The sequence below is a fragment of the Schistocerca gregaria genome, chromosome X (genome assembly GCF_023897955.1).
Source record: "Schistocerca gregaria isolate iqSchGreg1 chromosome X, iqSchGreg1.2, whole genome shotgun sequence".
Lineage (NCBI taxonomy): Eukaryota > Metazoa > Arthropoda > Insecta > Orthoptera > Acrididae > Schistocerca > Schistocerca gregaria.
In genome coordinates, this window is record NC_064931.1 from 514,755,950 (window position 1) to 514,777,669 (window position 21,720).

Sequence of the window (21,720 nt, forward strand, 5' to 3'; positions counted from 1 at the left end):
ATCCTGCACTTCTGTGGGAGTATGAGGTAGCTACCATCATTTACACAAGTCTGTAAACCCATAGATAGGAGGGGTTATGCTTTTACAGCCCCTGGCTGTCAAGAACACCATTCATTGATGGGAACATGTAGTGTTTCTATGGCAGACCTGATTGCCTCTAACAGAGTTGTCCACTTAATTAAATGGTCCTCCATTGATAGCATTATTTTATGTTGTGACTCATTGAGCAGAATCCTGATCGTTGACTAGTGTTACCCTTATCATCTTGTTGTATGTTCTTTTCATGACCTCTCAGGACTGCCTGCCGAGTTCTCTCTCTCTCTGGGTCTCAATTCAAATGTGTATTCTAAAGAATGAACTGGCGAACCTTTGGCTAGAGAAGCAATTACTCATCACCCATTCACTTTGATGATCCCAGGTGTGAGTTTGTGGTTGCAACTAATTAAAGTCTGCTCACTTGGAAATGGAACATTATCTGGTGGGCCACTGCTCCCTCTAATAAACTCTGCTCTAGGAAGGCATTACCCCTTCTGTTCTTTCAGGAAGGAATCCACTGTTGTGTGTTGCCTTTGCATCAGTCACACTAGGCTGACCCATAGGTTTATTTTATGTAACAAGTCACTCCCACATTGTGGTTGTGGAGCCTTGCTGACAGTTACTCATATCCTAGTTGAGTGCTACCTCCTTCTGCATTCGAATCCTTTGCCCTCTCACGATGGTGGATGAGACATGGACAAGTGAACTTATTCTCCATTTCATCATGACAGTGGTTTTCACAATCAGGTATAACATTTTAATCTGCCTTTGGGACAGGGTGGTTGTTTTTGGGGCATCTCTTGCCACACACTTGGTCATGGTGCTCTTCTACCCTGCCTTCTTTACCTGTTGCCTCTGTCATTGCTCCTATCTACATCTACATCTACATCTACATCCGTACTCCGCAAGCCACCTGACGGTGTGTGGCGGAGGGTACCTTGAGTACCTCTATCGGTTCTCCTTTCTATTCCAGTCTCGTATTGTACGTGGAAAGAAGGATTGTCGGTATGCTTCTGTGTGGGCTCTAATCTCTCTGATTTTATCCTCATGGTCTCTTCGAGAGATATACGTAGGAGGGAGCAATATACTGCTTGACTCTTCGGTGAAGGTATGTTCTCGAAACTTTAACAAAAGCCCGTACCGAGCTACTGAGAGTCTCTCCTGCAGAGTCTTCCACTGGAGTTTATCTATCATCTCCGTAACGCTTTCGCAATTACTAAATGATCCTGTAACGAAGCGCGCTGCTCTCCGTTGGATCTTCTCTATCTCTTCTATCAACCCTACCTGATGCGGATCCCACACTGCTGAGCAGTATTCAAGCATTGGGCGAACAAGCGTACTGTAACCTACTTCCTTTGTTGTCGGATTGCATTTCCTTAGGATTCTTCCAATGAATCTCAGTCTGGCGTCTGCTTTACCGACGATCAACTTTATATGATCATTCCACTTTAAATCACTCCTAATGCGTACTCCCAGATAATTTATGGAATTAACTGCTTCCAGTTGCTGACCTGCTATTTTGTAGCTAAATGATAAGGGACCTATCTTTCTATGTATTCGCATCACATTACACTTGTCTACATTGAGATTCAATTGCCATTCCGTGCACCATGCGTCAATTCGCTGCAGATCCTCCTGCATTTCAGTACAATTTTCCATTGTTGCAACCTCTCGATACACCAGAGCATCATCTGCAAAAAGCCTCAGTGAACTTCCGATGTCATCCACCAGGTCATTTATGTATATTGTGAATAGCAACGGTCCTATGACACTCCCGTGCGGCACACCTGAAATCACTCTTACTTCGGAAGACTTCTCTCCATTGAGAATGACATGCTGCGTTCTGTTATCTAGGAACTCCTCAATCCAATCACACAATTGATCTGATAGTCCGTATGCTCTTACTTTGTTCATTAAACGACTGTGGGGAACTGTGTCAAACGCCTTGCGGAAGTCAAGTTTTAGTTGCTTTTAGGCAGTTCGCCACTTTTTCTGCCTCGCCCTGTTTTCCATTTTTCGAGTAGCACTCTTTTGATTAGTGGATGCTATTTACGTCTTTAACACTTTGTTGATGGTGGATTGGGGGTGAGACTGCTGTGGGAGTGCCAGCCCCTTTCACATGCAGAACATCATGGGACCCCAATGTGCAGCCTTAACTCCTACTCTCCTCTTGTTTTTATTATTGATGATACAATTGATGTCCATTACATTTTTTTGCCTTTTCCCTTTTACTTTCTTGGATATCTTTCACTATAGTCTAATTAAAATTACTTGATAGTTGACACTTCATACATGGCAGCTGGTTTCCTCCAATTAGAGCACTCAGCGCCATCATTGAACCAATCGCCATTGCCAAACTGACACAACAATTGATCAGTTCACTTCCAGTTCCTTGTACAGCATTCATTCTCAATGTGTTAGGGTACTGAACCATGGGTCTGGGACTTTTATTTCGTACTTTATCTCACACACACACACACACACAAACACACACAAAATGATGCGAATGGAATACGTGTTTCATACACTGCACAAACCAAGCACTACTGGATACTTCTGCACAAGATGCAATTCAGCATCATATACACAGTTATCATAGTCACAGAGATCGAATTACTTTGGATAAACTTTGCAGAAAACCAATTTTTTGAAGGCTGCAATTCACCATTGCGACTGGAATGCTACAGTCATAAATATAAATACTTAAGCCGGCTTTGTTCCATAGCACAATGGTTGGTTAGTGTGTAAACAGAAAGTATAGAAGATCGTAGGTGCGAATCTTTACAAATGTAGTTTTTTTTAATCATATCAAAAAGAGTGTGACTGTTACATTTAAGCCAATTAACTGAATAAAAGTAAGTTTTTTATTTCTAATTCTTTGCTGCACTGTATTTGCTTTTTGTTTGCTCTTATTTTTCTTCCTGTCGTACTTTTTTTTGTTTGCAATCTGCTTGTGTCACCTGTAACATGTAGTCAAGTGCCAGCAAAGACTGCTCATCAGCTGGTAACACGGCAGCTTGTGTTGCTAATGTGAGCATAGTTTTAAGTAACCAGTGATGTGAGAAACTGAAGTTTGCTTTTAATGGTGAATCCAGTTTTTATGTTTGGAATTTGCTCATAAAGGTTAGCTGTAATTGCTGTGAACAAATAGATTGTGATTTTTAGTTGTGCCACAGATTTTTGACTCCTATTTTCTCAGATAGATTGTGCATGATGAGGTGTTGATTAGCTTAGGACACACTTTTAAATTCAGGGCTACAAAATGTGTTGTCTCCTGCATTTCAGTCATTAGTCCCTTAAACTCAGCTGTCAGCTGAGCATCTCGCGCCTCCAACATACCTCATGGCAGCTGCTTACAAAATTACTCCACATGATACATTAACGGCATTTGTGTCGTGACCCAGCATGTTTGGCTTTCACCTGTCATCAAGCGGTAGCCAGTAGCCAATGTGCAACACTGTAGCAAAAAGTGACAGACGTCGACTATCAAGTAATTTTAATCGGACTATAGAAGGCATTCTTTACTCTGTAGCTGTCTTCACCCTTAACCGATTTTCATAACACAAGTGGCCGCACAGCATACTTCGAGCACATGTAAAGAAGAGCTGTCTTTGTTACCAAGGTAAACATATGTGAGCAAAATGACAGTTTAATCTTAATGTAACTAAGCAGTGATGAAATAAACTTGCATTATATGAGCCAAATCACTGTATAATTAAACAATAATAAAATAAACTTTTGTTGTCTTACTCTATTGCCATGTACAAGTGTTAATGTACAGTAATGTGTACAGTAATGACCCACTCAAACAATTAAATTGTGCAGTTGCATCAGATCTCCCCCCCCCCCCCCCCAAAAAAAAGCCTTACCCCATTTCTAGTTATCTCATAGGCAACTGCATCATTATGGGGCTGCGATGCTAGCTTGTAATCTGAATCATTTTCTTGCACAGATTGTACATTTTTTCTCACCTGGCTCATTGTTTATTTTATACTGCTGCTGCTGCTGCTGCTGCTGCTGCTGCTGCTCACTTGGACGTATAAATTACAACTTATAGCTATGTTAGCTGAAGCAAAAATGAAGGAATAGAAGTGGGCTCACAATTGTAAAACAACAATGGAATGGTACATATCAGTATTATTTGTGGTTGGCACTCTTTATGCATAGGTACACCCACTTGATTGTTTATCGAGTTGGCTGGGACCAGATGTGGTTAGGGGTGGGTAACAAATAGTCACAGATGTTGGGTGCACAGATGTTTTTCATCTAATATGTTTTACATATGTACAATTTTTTTACTAAATTGAAGAAATGGAACTCCAGATTCTGCAGTCTTATTATTTGTATGTTTTTAGGGACTGTGGAATGATCTGTTTGATTAATTGTAGTGGCAGTTGCTCCACAGTTCTCCCTTCATGTGTGATGAGTCGGTCATTAGGGTCAATAATAATCTATTTGTTAAAGATACCTATACTTGCAAAGCAACAAGTGACAAAAACTTTTTTTCCAGATATGCAGTGCAACTGTCACCATGCAGTGGTCATCCATACAACCAGTTAGCTCTAGTGGAAGCTGCTCGTGGTGACCGACTGAGCACGGTATTTTATTATGTGCGCAGTGTATCAGTTAGACATCCTTTTCCAGCTGCAGCCCTGAACCTGACCAAGACTTTGAATCAGTATGTTGATGAAGAGTAAGTAACTGCATCGGTTTGCAGAAGTAATCTTCCCAGAGTCAAATGTGTTGAGATAAACATATATTTGTGAAATACTGTGTCAAAAGTGACCACAGATGGTATGGCATGTGATCAAACTATTAGTAGTACAGTTTTTCCTTTGTACTAGTATGTACTTTCACTGAAAAACTTTGTGGCAGATGCTAAGTGACTCACATTTCTTCATTGGATGCTACCACTTATAAAGCTAATATGAACATCAAAGAAAAACTAAGATGTCATAAACTCAACTGTTTGTTTGAATGTGTGAGAACGGGCTCACCCAGTCAGTTGTACAGGGACCCGCAGTGTAATGTGGAAACTCAACCGCAATGCAGATAGATTTTTCTGACATAGGGAAAGTACAGGACAAAATGAATAAAGTGGTTACAGATGGCTATGAATATTTAACACGTAGCAGCGCATCAGTAAGAATTACAGAAAATGTAAGAGAAAGTCAAAATTTTGACTTCCAAAAGAACAGTGAAGAGTAACCTGCACAACTTTCAATTATTGGGCACAGAAAAGCTTTTTTATATACTTGAAAATCAGTGTGACATACCAAAAGTTAATGTCTTCTTTACAATGTCAGCACAGAAATTATATGGGCAATTTTTCCTCATTAAACTAAGTTTTTCAACAAGTATTTACCTGCACATCCTTCAGCAGTGGTTGATGTCACAGCTTGATACAGATTTCATGGATTACATCTTTCACCAAGATCAAACACCCTCACGTTGAGACTGGAATTTCGCACATTTTTAATCCACACGTCCAAATCATTGAATTCATCATACTGGACATGACGATTCTGTGTTCTGCTCTTGGCCACTGACATCTCGGAACCTGGCACCCACAGATTTCTTGTTATGGGGTTATATAAAAGACCTCGCCGATTCCAGTACATGAAACTTGCATAGGCGATTCCATATATGTTTCAGGTCATATGGTGTGAAACATGATCCCCAGACGGTGCCTGGGTAATCAAGGGGGTGTCATATAGAACACCTGGTAAGATATAAGTAGCTATTTGTAATCACTACATTCATTTTGAATTGCCATATATATATCCATCCCATTTTAAGGGATTGTGCAGGTCCTTTTTATGTAAAATATATGACTTTGACATCTTTCGTCAAAACACAGCTGTTGTTGTTAATGTCTGCATACTGTCACATTTCTCTGTTCACCATGAAAAACGTGAATAGTATATTTTTTTGTGTCTTTCTTTATGTAAGCACCTTTCCTTTAAAACTTGTGAATTTTTGCAGGATAGATGTTGAGGGGCGTGCAAAGCTAACAGTACCAGAGTGCGTGACAGTTTTTTTGAGGTTTCATGGTCTTTTGAGCAAACTGACTGATTTAGAAGTTGCTGAGAAGTACGTCAAGTTGCTGACAAACACATTGACAGCTCTTGTTGCAACAGAGAGCTTTAGTGCTACCCAGCTTGTTCAGGTTAGTGATGTGCTGGTTTTTATCTGCAAAAATATGTAATTTGTTGGTAATTATGTGGTTACTTTGTGGTGACATATCTGAACTTCCTAGATACAGTTCTCAAGGTTTTTTTTTTTTTTTAAATGTAAGTTTCAAAATGTGTGCAAGACTCAGCCATGGTATCGTAATTTGACCTTTAAAAGCACAAGACAATGATTTCTCTGCAAACCTTAGAGATGACATTGACGTTGCTGAAATTTAGTTTTTATAAAGTTACCACATGTCATGACAGTGTAACTTCTTCAGAAGAATAGTTCTGTCTGTGTGGCTTATAAAGTAGTTGTTTTGTGAGTATGTTTTGTTCAAATATATAAACGGAAAAAAATTCTTCAATGTGAACAGTTGATTGCCAGTGGAAATTTGTACACACATGCTGATGGTTTATTGGGAGGCTATGATCAGAGCATGGCATCAACTGACTCACAGAGAATGAGAGCGAACTCATCGCTGCTCAGGCCTAAATTGGCTGGCTATAGTAGAGTCGGGGTAGAAAATCCCTGATAGCTAGCAGTGCTGTTAACTACAAATCACCAGTGGCAGCAGGTGAAAACAAAAGTCACCTATAGAGTTGCGGCAACACAGAGGCACTGCCATGTTTACAAGATTCTGTTACACGATTGGTTGAGGTAGGTGCACAAAGCTGCCGATTACCAGAAAGAAGACTATTGTACATTTCATATGAAGATTTAACCATGAGAAACCTTTGTGCAAATTAGGAGTTGCATTTTTTGAATGATGACCATTTGCAGATGTGAATAAGGATTTCTCACGAATGCTTGGACAATTTTAAAAAGGCATGCATGTGGTTTTTTGCAAATATTTTTTTCTGTGGTTGAGATGGGAAAGAAACTTATTACTGGTGATTTAACATGTTGGAATAAACACGATAAGTGTTTTATTGGGATTAGGATAGGTTCATCATATTGAGGAAGATGTTAACGATAAGATGCAACTTGAGAATTTTATGCAGATTTACTGGAGTAACTGGAAAAAAATCTACTTGAAGAGCTTTGAGTTGCAAAAGAAGTAATGAAACAATTTTACACGAGAATGCACCTGCCCACAAATGAGAAATGTGATGGTTTGGGGTAGATACTGTTGTAATGTCCACATTGCATTCAGTATGCAGGACAGCCTTTCACTGCCAGACTGGAAAGTTGTTTCCTTTCCCTAGTACCTCTCTTCTAAAATGATGTTTTGTTGCATTTTATCATTGTTCTCATCTTCTGGAAAAAAAAATACCATTGTGGTATATATGATATGAGGAATGGTTTTGTGATTTAACCCCTATGGTTTTGCCATTAATGTAACAGAGGTGTTAACTGTATGCATGATCTGAACAAAAATTAATTTTTGCGTATTGTGTGGTCATAGTTGTTACCAACCTCCAGAAAAAGGTAACTTAAACTCTTCACTTAAAATGCTACTCTTTCTGAAGGAGCATATGAAGAATTTCTTTGATACATTTCAGCCAGATTGAGTGCCCTTTCTCTCCCACGACACTGTAAAGCAACAATAGAACAAATATGGTTGTTGAGGTACACACAAGCCCATATTTTCTAAGTTATTAATTTTTTGGTGATGGTTTCAGTATAACATGTGAAACATAATTGTTTGCACATCTACAGCACAGTAAGAAAATTACAAAGCCATTTATTTACAGACAAATATAGCAAAAGGTAAGATTTTGAACACTGCCTTTGTGACTCTTTTTATCAACCAACACTTGCTGTTGTGAGTCAAATATTTCCTTAATTTTTTGCACGGTGAATTTGGGAAATAACAAGAGTGTTTTTCACATATTATGACCTTTTTAGTTGTAACATTACTGATGCGTAAAAGTTGAGCACAAAAATGCACTTGTGCAGAAAATAAAGGACTGCCAACACCAAATGTTATTTTATAACAAATCCATTTCTAATTGATAGAATAAAATAAAAAGTGCTTGAGCTGAATAGTGAAAGGAAAACAAAATAAGCAAGGTTCGCAGGAGAGCTTCTGTAAAGTTTGGAAGGTAGGAGACGGATACTGGCAGAAGTAAAGCTGTGAGTACCGGGCATGAGTCGTGCTTCGGTAGCTCAGATGGTAGGGCACTTGCCCGCGAAAGGCAAAGGTCCCAAGTTCGAGTCTCGGTCGGGCACACAGTTTTAATCTGCCAGGGAGTTTCATATCAGTGCACGCTCCGCTGCAGAGTGAAAATCTCTTTCTGGGTGCAAATAAATTGTCTGAAAAAGGAGGAATGGCATTAAACATACACATGTGCAGCATCTGGAGTTTGAAGGGTAAACATCTACATCCATGTAAGTACTCCATTACAGTACGTGGTGGAGTCCCTGTACCTCTTTGTTGTTCCCTTACCTCTTTCACTCTTAAATGGGGCGAGGGAAAATAACTGTCTAGTTAGTTAGTTAGTTAGTTGGTCAGTTGTTTACTTACTTACTTGTTCCGTAGATCAGGTTCATGGTAAATGTTGATGAGGAATTTAATTAATCCCCCCATGAACCATGGACCTTGCCGTTGGTGGGGAGGCTTGCGTGCCTCAGCGATACAGATGGCCGTACCGTAGGTGCAACCACAACGGAGGGGTATCTGTTGAGAGGCCAGACAAACATGTGGTTCCTGAAGAGGGGCAGCAGCCTTTTCAGTAGTTGCAGGGGCAACAGTCTGGATGATTGACTGATCTGGCCTTGCAACATTAACCAAAACGGCCTTGCTGTGCTGGTACTGCGAACGGCTGAAAGCAACGGGAAACTACAGCCGTAATTTTTCCCGAGGACATGCAGCTTTACTGTATGATTAAATGATGATGGCATCCTCTTGGGTAAAATATTCCGGAGGTAAAATAGTCCCCCATTCGGATCTCCGGGCGGGGACTACTCAGGAGGATGTCGTTATCAGGAGAAAGAAAACTGGCGTTCTACGGATCGGAGCGTGGAATGTCAGATCCCTTAATCGGGCAGGTAGGTTAGAAAATTTAAAAAGGGAAATGGATAGGTTAAAGTTAGATATAGTGGGAATTAGTGAAGTTCGGTGGCAGGAGGAACAAGACTTCTGGTCAGGTGAATACAGGGTTATAAACACAAAATCAAATAGGGGTAATGCAGGAGTAGGTTTAATAATGAATAGGAAAATAGGAATGCGGGTAAGCTACTACAAACAGCATAGTGAACGCATTATTGTGGCCAAGATAGATACGAAGCCCACACCTACTACAGTAGTACAAGTTTATATGCCAACTAGCTCTGCAGATGATGAAGAAATTGAAGAAATGTACGATGAAATAAAAGAAATTATTCAGATAGTGAAGGGAGACGAAAATTTAATAGTAATGGGTGACTGGAATTCGAGTGTAGGAAAAGGGAGAGAAGGAAACATAGTAGGTGAATATGGATTGGGGCTAAGAAATGAAAGAGGAAGCCGCCTAGTAGAATTTTGCACAGAGCACAACTTAATCATAGCTAACACTTGGTTTAAGAATCATGAAAGAAGGTTGTATACGTGGAAGAACCCTGGAGATACTAAAATGTATCAGATAGATTATATAATGGTAAGACAGAGATTTAGGAACCAGGTTTTAAGTTGTAAGACATTTCCAGGGGCAGATGTGGACTCTGACCACAATCTATTGGTTATGACCTGTAGATTAAAACTGAAGAAACTGCAAAAATGTGAGAAATTAAGGAGATGGGACCTGGATAAACTGAAAGAACCAGAGGTTGTACAGAGTTTCAGAGAAAGCATAAGGGAACAATTGACAGGAATAGGGGAAAGAAATACAGTAGAAGAAGAATGGGTAGCTCTGAGGGATGTAGTAGTGAAGGCAGCAGAGGATAAAGTAGGTACAAAGACGAGGGCTGCTAGAAATCCTTGGGTAACAGAAGAAATATTGAATTTAATTGATAAAGGAGAAAATATAAAAATGCAGTAAATGAAGCAGGCAAAAAGGAATACAGACGTCTCAAAAATGAGATCGAAAGGAAGTGCAAAATAGCTAAACAGGGATGGCTAGAGGACAAATGTAAGGATGTAGAAGCTTATCTCACTAGGGGTAAGATAGATACTGCCTACAGGAAAATTAGAGAGACCTTTGGAGAGAAGAGAACCACGTGTATGAATATCAAGAGCTCAGATGGCAGCCCAGTTCTAAGCAAAGAAGGGAAGGCAGAAAGGTGGAAGGAGTATATAGAAGGTTTATACAAGGGCGATGTACTTGAGGACAATATTATGGAAATAGAAGAGGATGTAGATGAAGACGAAATGGGAGATACGATACTGCGTGAAGAGTTTGACAGAGCACTGAAAGACCTGAGTCGAAACAAGGCCCCCGGAGTAGACAACATTCCATTAGAACTACTGACGGCCTTGGGAGAGCCAGTCATGACAAAACTCTACCAGCTGGTGAGCAAGATGTATGAGACAGGCGAAATACCCTCAGACTTCAAGAAGAATATAATAATTCCAATCCCAAAGAAAGCAGGTGCTGACAGATGTGAAAATTACCGAACTATCAGTTTAATAAGCCACGGCTGCAAAATACTAACGCGAATTCTTTACAGACGAATGGAAAAACTGGTAGATGCAGACCTCGGGGAGGATCAGTTTGGATTCCGTCGAAATGTTGGAACACGTGAGGCAATACTGACCTTACGACTTATCTTAGAAGAAAGATTAAGAAAAGGCAAACCTACGTTTCTAGCATTTGTAGACTTAGAGAAAGCTTTTGACAGTGTTGACTGGAATACTCTTTTTCAAATTCTAAAGGTGGCAGGGGTAAAATACAGGGAGCGAAAGGCTATTTATAATTTGTACAGAAACCAGATGGCAGTAATAAGAGTCGAGGGGCATGAAAGGGAAGCAGTGGTTGGGAAAGGAGTGAGACAGGGTTGTAGCCTCTCCCCAATGTTATTCAATCTGTATATTGAGCAAGCAGTAAGGGAAAGAAAAGAAAAATTTGGAGTAGGTATTAAAATTCATGGAGACGAAGTAAAAACTTTGAGGTTCGCCGATGACATTGTAATTCTGTCAGAGACGGCAAAGGACTTAGAAGAGCAGTTGAACGGAATGGACAGTGTCTTGAAAGGAGGATATAAGATGAACATTAACAAAAGCAAAACGAGGATAATGGAATGTAGTCAAATTAAATCGGGTGATGCTGAGGGAATTAGATTAGGAAATGAGACACTTAAAGTAGTAAAGGAGTTTTGCTATTTAGGAAGTAAAATAACTGATGATGGTCGAAGCAGAGAGGATATAAAATGTAGACTGGCAATGGCAAGGAAAGCGTTTCTGAAGAAGAGAAATTTGTTAACATCGAATATAGATTTATGTATCAGGAAGTCGTTTATGAAAGTATTTGTTTGGAGTGTAGCCATGTATGGAAGTGAAACATGGACGATAACTAGTTTGGACAAGAAGAGAATAGAAGCTTTCGAAATGTGGTGCTACAGAAGAATACTGAAGATAAGGTGGATAGATCACGTAACTAATGAGGAGGTATTGAATAGGATTGGGGAGAAGAGAAGTTTGTGGCACAACTTGACTAGAAGAAGGGATCGGTTGGTAGGACATGTTTTGAGGCATCAAGGGATCACAAATTTAGCATTGGAGGGCAGCGTGGAGGGTAAAAATCGTAGAGGGAGACCGAGAGATGAGTACACTAAGCAGATTCAGAAGGATGTAGGTTGCAGTAGGTACTGGGAGATGAAGCAGCTTGCACAGGATAGAGTAGCATGGAGAGCTGCATCAAACCAGTCTCAGGACTGAAGACAACAACAACATCATAATTAATAGTGAAAACTGACATGGGTGAAATTGTATGAGGCAAAGAGGGTCAGCAAATGATAAATTTCTTATGTGGAAAAATGTTCTTTAACTGTTGTGCTTTACACGGCTACATGCTGGTCATTTAAATCATTATTATTATTTATTTATTTTAAAATTCCTCCATGGCATAGAAGGAGTTGTTAATGAACAACATCTTTAATCTACATTCGAAAAGACCTTCACTGTCGGTCAGACATTTTATTCCTGTGTGTTGATAGTCAAAGGATTTTATAGCTACATATTTCACCCCATCTGAACCACAGTTAGATTCATTAAACAGCAATGCAGAGCATTTTACTCCCAAACTTAGCTTGATTCTGGATAACAAATTTCATAAGTGAATAAATGTACTGCGAGGCTGTCATCATCGTTCACAGCTGCTTAAAGACGGACATGCAAGACATGCATGTGTAATTATTTTCTTTTGTGCATTGAATACTGTTAACCTAAGTGAGGAGTTACCTCAGAATATTATCTCATGAGACGTCAGTGAATGAAAATATATGCTATATGCTTTTGTACAAGCTGTGGTTTGTCTTATTTCATCTTTGTGGTAATTAGGAGAGATGTAGGTCAGTGGCCGTAGAATCATTTTGCTGTCAGCCACAAAAGCAGGTTTTCTAAACTTTCAAAAAAAAAAGTCGTCTTCTCTCCAGGGATTTTCATTTCAGTTCAGGGAAAATTTCTGTAAACTAGCGTGTTGATCTAGCAGCTCACCTCGAATTGCAGTGATGTGTTTCTCTAATCTGATCTTGTGGGGATGCCCGACACTAAAGCAGAACTCGAGAATGGGTCACACAAGTGTTGTGTATGTGGTTTCATTAATAGGTGAAAGACACTTTCCTACAATTCTTCCAATAAACCAAAGTTGGCCATTCACCTTTCCTGCAGCCAACATCTGGCACTCGTTCCACTTCCTGTCACTTTGCAATGTACACCACTAGATTTAGTTGACACAACTATGACAAATAGCACACCATTAATACTGTATTCAAGCATGATAGGTTGTTTTTCTTATTCATATTCATTAACTTACATTTATAGGAAGCTGCCATTCATCACACCAGATAGAAATTCTATCCAAGTCATCTGATACCCTCCTACAGTCACTCGTAGATGACACTTTCCCATACACTACAGCATTATCAGAAAATAGTCATGATTGCTGCTCACCCTATCTGACAGATCATTTATGTATACAGAAAATTAGACTGGTCCGATTACATTTCTCTGGGGGCACCCCTGATGACATCTTTCTCTGTCTTCGATGAACACTCACCATCTGGGACCATTACTTAAAATGAACTCGAGCCACTCACATATCTAAGAATCTGTTCCACATGCTTGAACTTTACTCAAAAGTCTGTCAAATGCTAGGAAAATGGAATCTGGCTGTTGTCCTTCATCCATGCTTCACAGGATATCATGAGCAAAGGCCAAATAGGTGATGCCTTCTAAATCTGTGCTGGTTTGTGGACAGAATTTGTTCATTATCAAGGAAACTTAGTATATTTGGTCTTAGAATATGCTCAAGAGTTGTGCAGCAGGCTGATGCTAAGGATATTGGTCTGCAGTTTTATGGATCCATTCTTTTACTCTTCTGATATGTGGGAGTTACTTGTCCTTTTTTTCCAGTTGCTTCAGACTTTCCTCTGGACAAGAGACTCACAATAAATGTAAGCTAAGGGTGGGACCAATGTCAAAGGGTACTCTCTGTGAAACCAAATTGGGATTCTACCTGGCTCTGGGGACTTACTTGTTTTCAACTCTTTCAGCTGCTTTTCAGTGGCAGGGTTGCCTATTTCTGTGTCCTCCATAGAGGAGTTTGTGCAGCGGTAAAATGGTGGTATGTCCGTACAATCCTTGTGTGTGAATGATGTTGTTGTTGCTGTTGTTTTAATGCAAAATTTAAAACTTCAGCTTTTCCTTTGCTGTCTTCTACTACCACACCAGAGTGATCTACAAGTGACTGAGTAGATGCCTCAAACCCACTTAAGTGATTTTATGTAAAACCACAATTTTCTACGATTCTCTACTGGATCATTTACTAATGCATGACGGTGTAAATTGCATGATTCATGCATCAGTCTTTTTAAAGATGCACAAATTTCTACTAACTTCTGCCTGTTGACCATTTGGCATAACTTTTTGTGCTATAGGTGAAACAGTTGTTTTCTCAGTATTTTCTTATTAAACTTAGTAGGTCTTTTCTGTCCTTAATCCACTTACTTTGCATGTGCTTCTCCAGTGTGTGATTTATGACCAGATTCGCAGCTTGTCATTTGCCTTATAAACTGCCACCAATAGCAGCAGAGAAGACAGGCTTAGCTAGAAGGTGCAAAATCTTCTGGAAACAAGGGAAAGCATCAAGACACTATTGTAGGTGGTTTAACAAGGCTTCTGTTCCAGAGTGGTTCAAAAAATGAACTTTTGCATTTGTAGAAATGAAAACAAAAAATAAACATTTAACAGTAAAATACATTCATTAGTGGAGTGTTGAATAGTGTCTGATAAACGATTTCAATTCAGTAGCCTACTCTTTTTTAAGATTTATGAAAATGTCACGCATGTAAGAAGAAAAATAAATTGCTAAAGAATATGCTCAGGATTCTACCTGTGAATTTATGTATACATTAGTAGTAATTAACAGATATCTAATCATATAGAAGGAAGAATGATGTTAAAGTTGACACAATTCCTAAAGTAGTAAGTTTATATATTTCTTTTAAATGTATGGTGTAGCAGGGACGCTCAGGATCCTGGTACTACGAGGGTTGCCCAGAAAGTAACACACCACATTTTTTTCTTCAACAATTTTTATTGAGCATAATGAGAATTACACAATGAAAGAATGGCGTTTTATCTACACACCCTATTTTTTCCATGTAATCGACATCCCGTTCTACGGCCATCCACCAGTGCGAAACAAGGTCATGTATGCCCTGTCGGTACCAATCCTTGTCCTGAAGGCAGAGCCAGTGCTTCACTGTGTGAATCACCTCCTCATCGCCGTCAAACAGTCTTCCATGAATGGGATCCTTTAATAGCCCAAACAAGTGGAAGTCCGAGGGGGCTTGGTGAGAGCTGTAGGGTGAATGGGGTAACACTGTCCAACCCTGTTTTGCCATGTGTTCAGCAGTCCTCAAACTTGTGTGGGGCTGAGCATTACAGATCGGAGTGTGGAATGTCAGATCCCTTAATTGGGCAGGTAGGTTAGAAAACTTAAAAAGGGAAATGGATAGGTTAAAGTTATATATAGTAGGAATTAGTGAAGTTCGGTGGCAGGAGGAACAAGACTTTTGATCAGGTGAATGCAGGGTTATAAATACAAAATCAAATAGGGGTAATGCAGGAGTAGGTTTAATAACGAATAAAAAAAATAGGAGTGCGGTAAGCTACTACAAACAGCGTAGTGAACACATTATTGTGGCCAGGATACACACGAAGCCCATGCCTACTGCAGTAGTACAAGTTTATATGCCAACTAGCTCTGCAGATGATGATGAAGTTGATGAAATGTATAATGAGATAAAAGAAATTGTTCAGGTAGTGAACGGAGATGAAAATTTAATAGTCATGGGTGACTGGAATTCAACAGTAGGAAAAGGAAGAGAAGGAAACGTAGTAGGTGAATATGGATTGGGGCTAAGAAATGAAAGAGGAAGCCGCCTGGTAGAATTTTGCACAGAGTATAACTTCATCATAGCTAACACTTGGTTCAAGAATCATGAAAGAAGGCTGTATACATGGAAGAACCCTGGAGATACTAAAAGATTTCAGATAGATTATATAATGGTAAGGCAGAGATTTAGGAACCAAGTTTTAAATTGTAAGACATTTCCAGGGCAGATGTGGACTCTGACCACAACCTATTGGTTATGAACTGTAGATTAAAACTGAAGAAACTGCAAAAAGGTGGGAATTTAAGGAGATGGGATCTGGATAAACTGACTAAACCAGAGGTTGTACAGCGTTTCAGGGAGAGCATAAGGGAACAATTTTACGGGAATGAGGGAAGGAAATACAGTAGAAGAAAAATGGGTAGCTTTGAGGAATGAAATAGTGAAGGCAGCAAAGGATCAAGTAGGTAAAAAGATGAGGGCTAGTAGAAATCCTTGGGTAACAGAAGAGAAACTGAATTTAATTGATGAAAGAAGAAAATACAAAAATGTCTCAAAAATGAGATCGACAGGAAGTGCAAAATGGCTAAGCAGGCATGGCTAGAGGACAAATGTAAGGATGTAGAGGCTTATCTCACAAGGGGGTAAGATAGATACTGCCTACAGGAAAATTAGAGACCTTCGGAGAAAAGAGAACCACTTGTATGAATATCAAGAGCTCAGATGGAAACCCAGTTCTAAGCAAAGAACGGAAAGCAGAAAGGTGGAAGGAGTATACAGACGGTCTACACAGGGGCGATGTTGTTGAGGACAATATTATGGAAATATAAGAGGATGTAGATGGAGATGAAATGGGAGATATGATACTGCGTGAAGAGTTTGACAGAGCACTGAAAGACCCGAGTCGAAACAAGGCCCCAGGAGTAGACAACATTCTATTAGAACTACTGACAGCCTTGGGAGAGCCAGTCCTGACAAAACTCTACCATCTGGTGAGCAAGATGTATGAAACAGGCGAAATACCCTCAGACTTCAAGAAGAATATAATAATTCCAATCCCAAAGAGAGCAGGTGTTGACAGATGTGAAAATTACCGAACTATCAGTTTAATAAGTCACAGCTGCAAAATACTAACGCGAATTCTTTACAGACGAATGGAAAAACTGGTAGAACTGGGAGGGAGGTCAGTTTGGATTCGACAGAAATGTTGGAACATGTGCGGCAATACTGACCCTACGACTTATCTTAGAAGAAAGATTAAGAAAAGGCAAACCTACGTTTCTAGCATTTGTAGACTTAGAGAAAGCTTTTGACAATGTTGACTGGCATACTCTTTTTCAAATTCTGAAGGTGGCAGGGGTAAAATACAGGGAGCAAAAGGCTATTTACAATTTGTACAGAAATCAGATGGCAGTTAGGGACATGAAAGGGAAGCAATGGTTGGAAACAGAGTGAGACAAGGTTGTCGCCTCTTCTCGATGCTATTCAATCTGTATATTGAGCAAGCACTGAAGGAAACAAAAGACAAGTTTGGAGTAGGAATTAAAATCCATGGGAAAGAAATAAAAACTTTGAGGTTCGCCAATGACATTGTAATTCTGTCAGAGACAGCAAAGGACTTGCTACAGCAGTAGAACAGAATGGATAGTGTCTTGAAAGGAGAATATAAGATGAACATCTACAAAAGCAAAACGAGGATAATGGAATGTAGTCAAATTAAATCGGGTGATGCTGAGGGAATTAGATTAGGAAATGAGACACTTAAAGTAGTAAACGAGTTTTGCTATTTGGGGAGCAAAATAACTGATGATGGTAGAAGTAGAGAGGATATAAAATGTAGACTGGCAATGGCAAGGAAAACTTTTCTGAAGAAGATAAATTTGTGAACATCGAGTATAAATTTAAGTGTCAGATAAGTCGTTTCTGAAAGTATTTGTATGGATTGTAGCCATGCATGGAAGTGAAACATGGACGATAAATAGTTTGGACAAGAAGAGAATAGAAGCTTTCGAAATGTGGTGCTACAGAAGAATGCTGAAGATTAGATGGGTAGATCACATGACTAATGAGGTGGTATTGAATAGAATTGGGGAGAAGAGTTTATGGCAGAACTTGACTAGAAGAAGGGATCGGTTGGTAGGACATGTTCTGATGCATCAAGGGATCACCAATTTAGTACTGGAGGGTAGCGTGGAGGGTAAAAATCGTAGAGGAAGACCAAGAGATGAATACACCAAGCAGATTCAGAAGGATGTAGACTGTAGTAGGTACTGGGAGATGAAGAGGCTTGCACAGGATAGAGTAGCTTGGAGAGCTGCATCAAATCAGTCTCAGGACTGAAGATGACAACAACAAAAACAACAACATGTCTCCACCTCTTGGCATCACGTCAGTGAGAATCACACCTTCACAGTCCCAGAACATGGTGATCATGATCTTATCAGCGGAAGCAGTTGCTTCGAATTTTCTCTTCTGTGGGGAGTGTGAATGGTACCATTCCATTGACTGTCATTTTGTTTTGGGCTCAAAATGGCGAACCCAAGTTTCATCACATTTCACTACCTGGGACAATACCTTTAGCTGCAAAACGTTGCAACAAATCAAGACAGATGCTTTTTCTGTGCAGTTGTCTTTCACCGTTAGACACTGTGGGATCCATCTTGCACACACTTTTGAATATGCAAGAGTGTGGACAATTGCATGCTCACTTCCTTTACTGATTGACAGATGCAGTGCCAAGTCATAATGCATCTGTCCTTGTGAATGACATCATCATCATCTCACTGCAACATGTCAGGTATGACAGCTGTGGATGGTCTCCCCAACTGCTGCAAATTGTGGAGCTTCCCACACCACAGTCTGATCCTCTGTGCCCAGCGACTGATTGTATTTCGGTCAACAGCAAATACTCCATAGATTTAGCACAAGCATTTGTGAATATTACCCACAGTTTCTTTGTCTGCAGTCAGAAATTTAATGATGGAATGTTGCTTCTAATGGAAATCACCTATAGACGCGATTTTGAAACTGGGCACGCTCACTCAGGAGACCTCTAATAATACATATGTAACGTTTCGCATTTGTAGCTTTGTTTCCAGCTGAGGGGGGAAAAAAAAAAAAAAAAAAAAAAAAAGGCAGTGCAGTACTTTCTGGGCAACCCTCGTAACTATGTTGCCAATCTACCATGTTCTGGTGTGCTGATGTTTATCTTCCACAAAATGTGTTAACACTGCATTGAATACAGCGTTGAATACTGATAATACAAACACAAGAAAAGGGTGTGGATAGAGTCTACATGAATCTGTGTGTAATGTTCTACATTGCTATAGGTTACATAGATTCTTGGCCATCCTTCCAGTATTAGTGACTTCTTCCACCATGAGTGCTGATTGCTTTTCAGCAGACTGCACAAATCTCTTCCATTCAGGATTTGCACCTGCAGAATGTGCTGCACTGAGTGGAGCCACTCACCACACATCCACAAGTGATCACATTCAAATCTAGAACAGTAATCTGCTGTAATTCATTGCCTGACTTATACTTAAATATCCAAAATGCCTTAACACCTAGCTAATCTGCATCTGTTGCAGAAGGAACCAATTTAAGCTGCTGCACCACGGAGAGCTGAGGCTAGGGTGATGCATTTTATGTCCCTCCTGCTGCTTTCATTATGAAAGATGGTAGTGGGTGTATTTTTGTGTTGTGTGCTGAATGCTCTTTAAAGTACTGTGTATTGGAACCACACCATCAGCTGAGAAAAAATCTTTTGCTGTGCCATTGATTTTTGACACATTAACAGTCGCTTATTAATCCCGCTGTATATTAATTAATAATGGTCAGCTTCTTAGTAGCACATGTTAACTTTACATCAAGAAGTGTAAGTACTGAGCTTAACATTTCTCAGTTGCCTACGAAGTTTATATGTATACCAGTCCTTTTGTGCTTTTCCCATGCAAATTTTCTATAATCATGTACTAAGTAGATGGTATCTTGTGTAACAAATTATTATGAGATTGTACTTTACAAATACCATAAGAAAAGGTTTTTACAGTTGTATGTTAATCTTTTATTGAGATAAATACTATATTGTCTACAAAATGTTACTCAGATTAGTAATTTGTGGCTCCCATTGCATAGCGGATGCTAGCACCATTTTATTTAGTGAACTTTGGTGCTAATTTGGCTCACTCTTCAGTTTTTGACAGTCTTCAGTGTGACAGAATGCATAAATTACAGTTCACAAACTGCACTAGGAATAGCAGCTATTTTTATGGAGAGTAGCAGCAAGGGCATTTAATCTTTTGTGCTTCATAAATGCTAATTTTGGATCCAGTGGGTCTCCAAGCCATGCTTTATTATTGACACAAGTGCCCAAGTCTCCTCTTTTGGATGCTTCTGAAGGAATGGCAAATGTTACACTGGGATTCATTGTATATATAATGCTTTTCCATATTATGGGTGGACACCACACAAAGCTAGTGTGTCCGCAGCTCATGATCTAGCGGCTAGCATGTCTGCCTGTTGATCATGGAGTCCTAGGCTCAATTCCTGTCGGGGTTGGGGATTTTCTCTGCCTAGGGATTGGGTGTTTTTGTTGTCCTCATCATTTCATCATCATCAATTGTGAAAGAGGCTATATTGGAGTGTGTAAAAATTAGTCTGTGTAAAAAAAAAAGAGAGGACTGTGTCTGTTTGGTAAAAATTGGACTGTGTGAAAAAAATTGGGACTTTGTACGGGTGCTGATGACAGTGTAGTTGAGCGCCCCACAAACCAGTCACCACCACCACCATCACAAGGCTAGGGCTAGTCTCAAGATACCGGGTATTAAGTAGATAGATGGTAGGTGATGAAGAGTTGAAAATGAGCCTAACTTTGGTGTCAGCACTGCAGTATTCTCTACTAATCTCGCACAGTTTTTTGTGACTGTAGGTGCTCTCATATGCTCTGTGAAGTCACTGTCTGTAGGACATTTAACTGGTGGTTTTCAGGAATTTCAGATTACTCTCTGTAAGCGAGTTGAACATCAGTATATTCTCTTCCTCAAGCCTGTCAGATATATAAAAAAAAAGTGCTTGTCAGTGTTTCTTTGCAGAAGCATCATCAGTAAATGTTTGATATTTTCAACAGCATATCAGTCAACAATGCTGTGATGTTGGTCTTAGGCAGGTACTAGTATGATTGTAGTTGCTGATAGATTTTTTCATCAGCTTGTCAAAACAAGTGGTTCCTTGCTCACCTTTTAAGCCCCTTTTGTGATAGACTTTCTTGTCCAAGATGACTGGTTGAGACAAGAGAGCCTACTGCAGCGCCCGTGGCATTTTATTCCTGTACTGAGTCTCAGCCGTTTTGAGTGGTCATTTTCATTTGCATGTCAGCTCTTAAACACAATTTTGGTGCTGTTTGTTTTGCAGTTTGGCATTCAAAAATAGGAAAAAATATAAGGACCTTATGTAACTTTTCAGTGTGTCACGAAAACAAAACAAACGACACACTAAAGATTAAGAAGACAAAAGCACAAAATCCGTTTCTGATAGCAGTAAGCTTAATAGAAATGAACTCAGCCAGAACAGATGTAAGCAGATGTCGCCATAGTCCCTTGTTTCTGCATATGCACACTGTACAACATTCTTGGATAGTTAGAACTCCACACTCAGCACAGTTTGTAGATCATTGACAACATAGACATACTTGCTTCAAGGTTAGTTGCTGATTTACGCACAGGCATGAAAGGCGCACACATTCCAAGTAGTAGATTTTGACCAGAAAATCGCCCACATAAAATGGAGTTTACATACAAGGTGGTCCAGCCTGGAGCACATTTCATGTGGTCAGGCAAACCACCTCTCATAGCTCATCTCCAGTACTGAGAAGACTTCCTCTCGGGGTGAGCTTACTCAGATCGCCGTCATACCACTTATTGACATGGAAGTTCTCTTAGACTGTGTTTATTGTGGCACAGATAACTGTTGTCATATGCCATCGTCAGAGGTCACCTGATAACATTGGCCAACAGATTGGTCATGGTGCATCCG

General features: G+C 39.8%; 1 protein-coding gene across 7 annotated transcripts in view; it reads left to right on the forward strand.

Moving 5' to 3' along the window:
- Nucleotides 1-21,720, forward strand: part of LOC126299523 (uncharacterized) — a 204,364-nt gene that overhangs the window by 99,428 nt on the left and 83,216 nt on the right. For all 7 annotated transcript variants that reach the window (XM_049991498.1, XM_049991497.1, XM_049991492.1 and 4 more), the window contains 2 exons: nucleotides 4,547-4,729; nucleotides 6,022-6,205. In XM_049991498.1, the coding sequence (XP_049847455.1) occupies nucleotides 4,547-4,729; nucleotides 6,022-6,205 (367 nt within the window). The remainder of the gene's footprint in view (nucleotides 1-4,546; nucleotides 4,730-6,021; nucleotides 6,206-21,720) is intronic.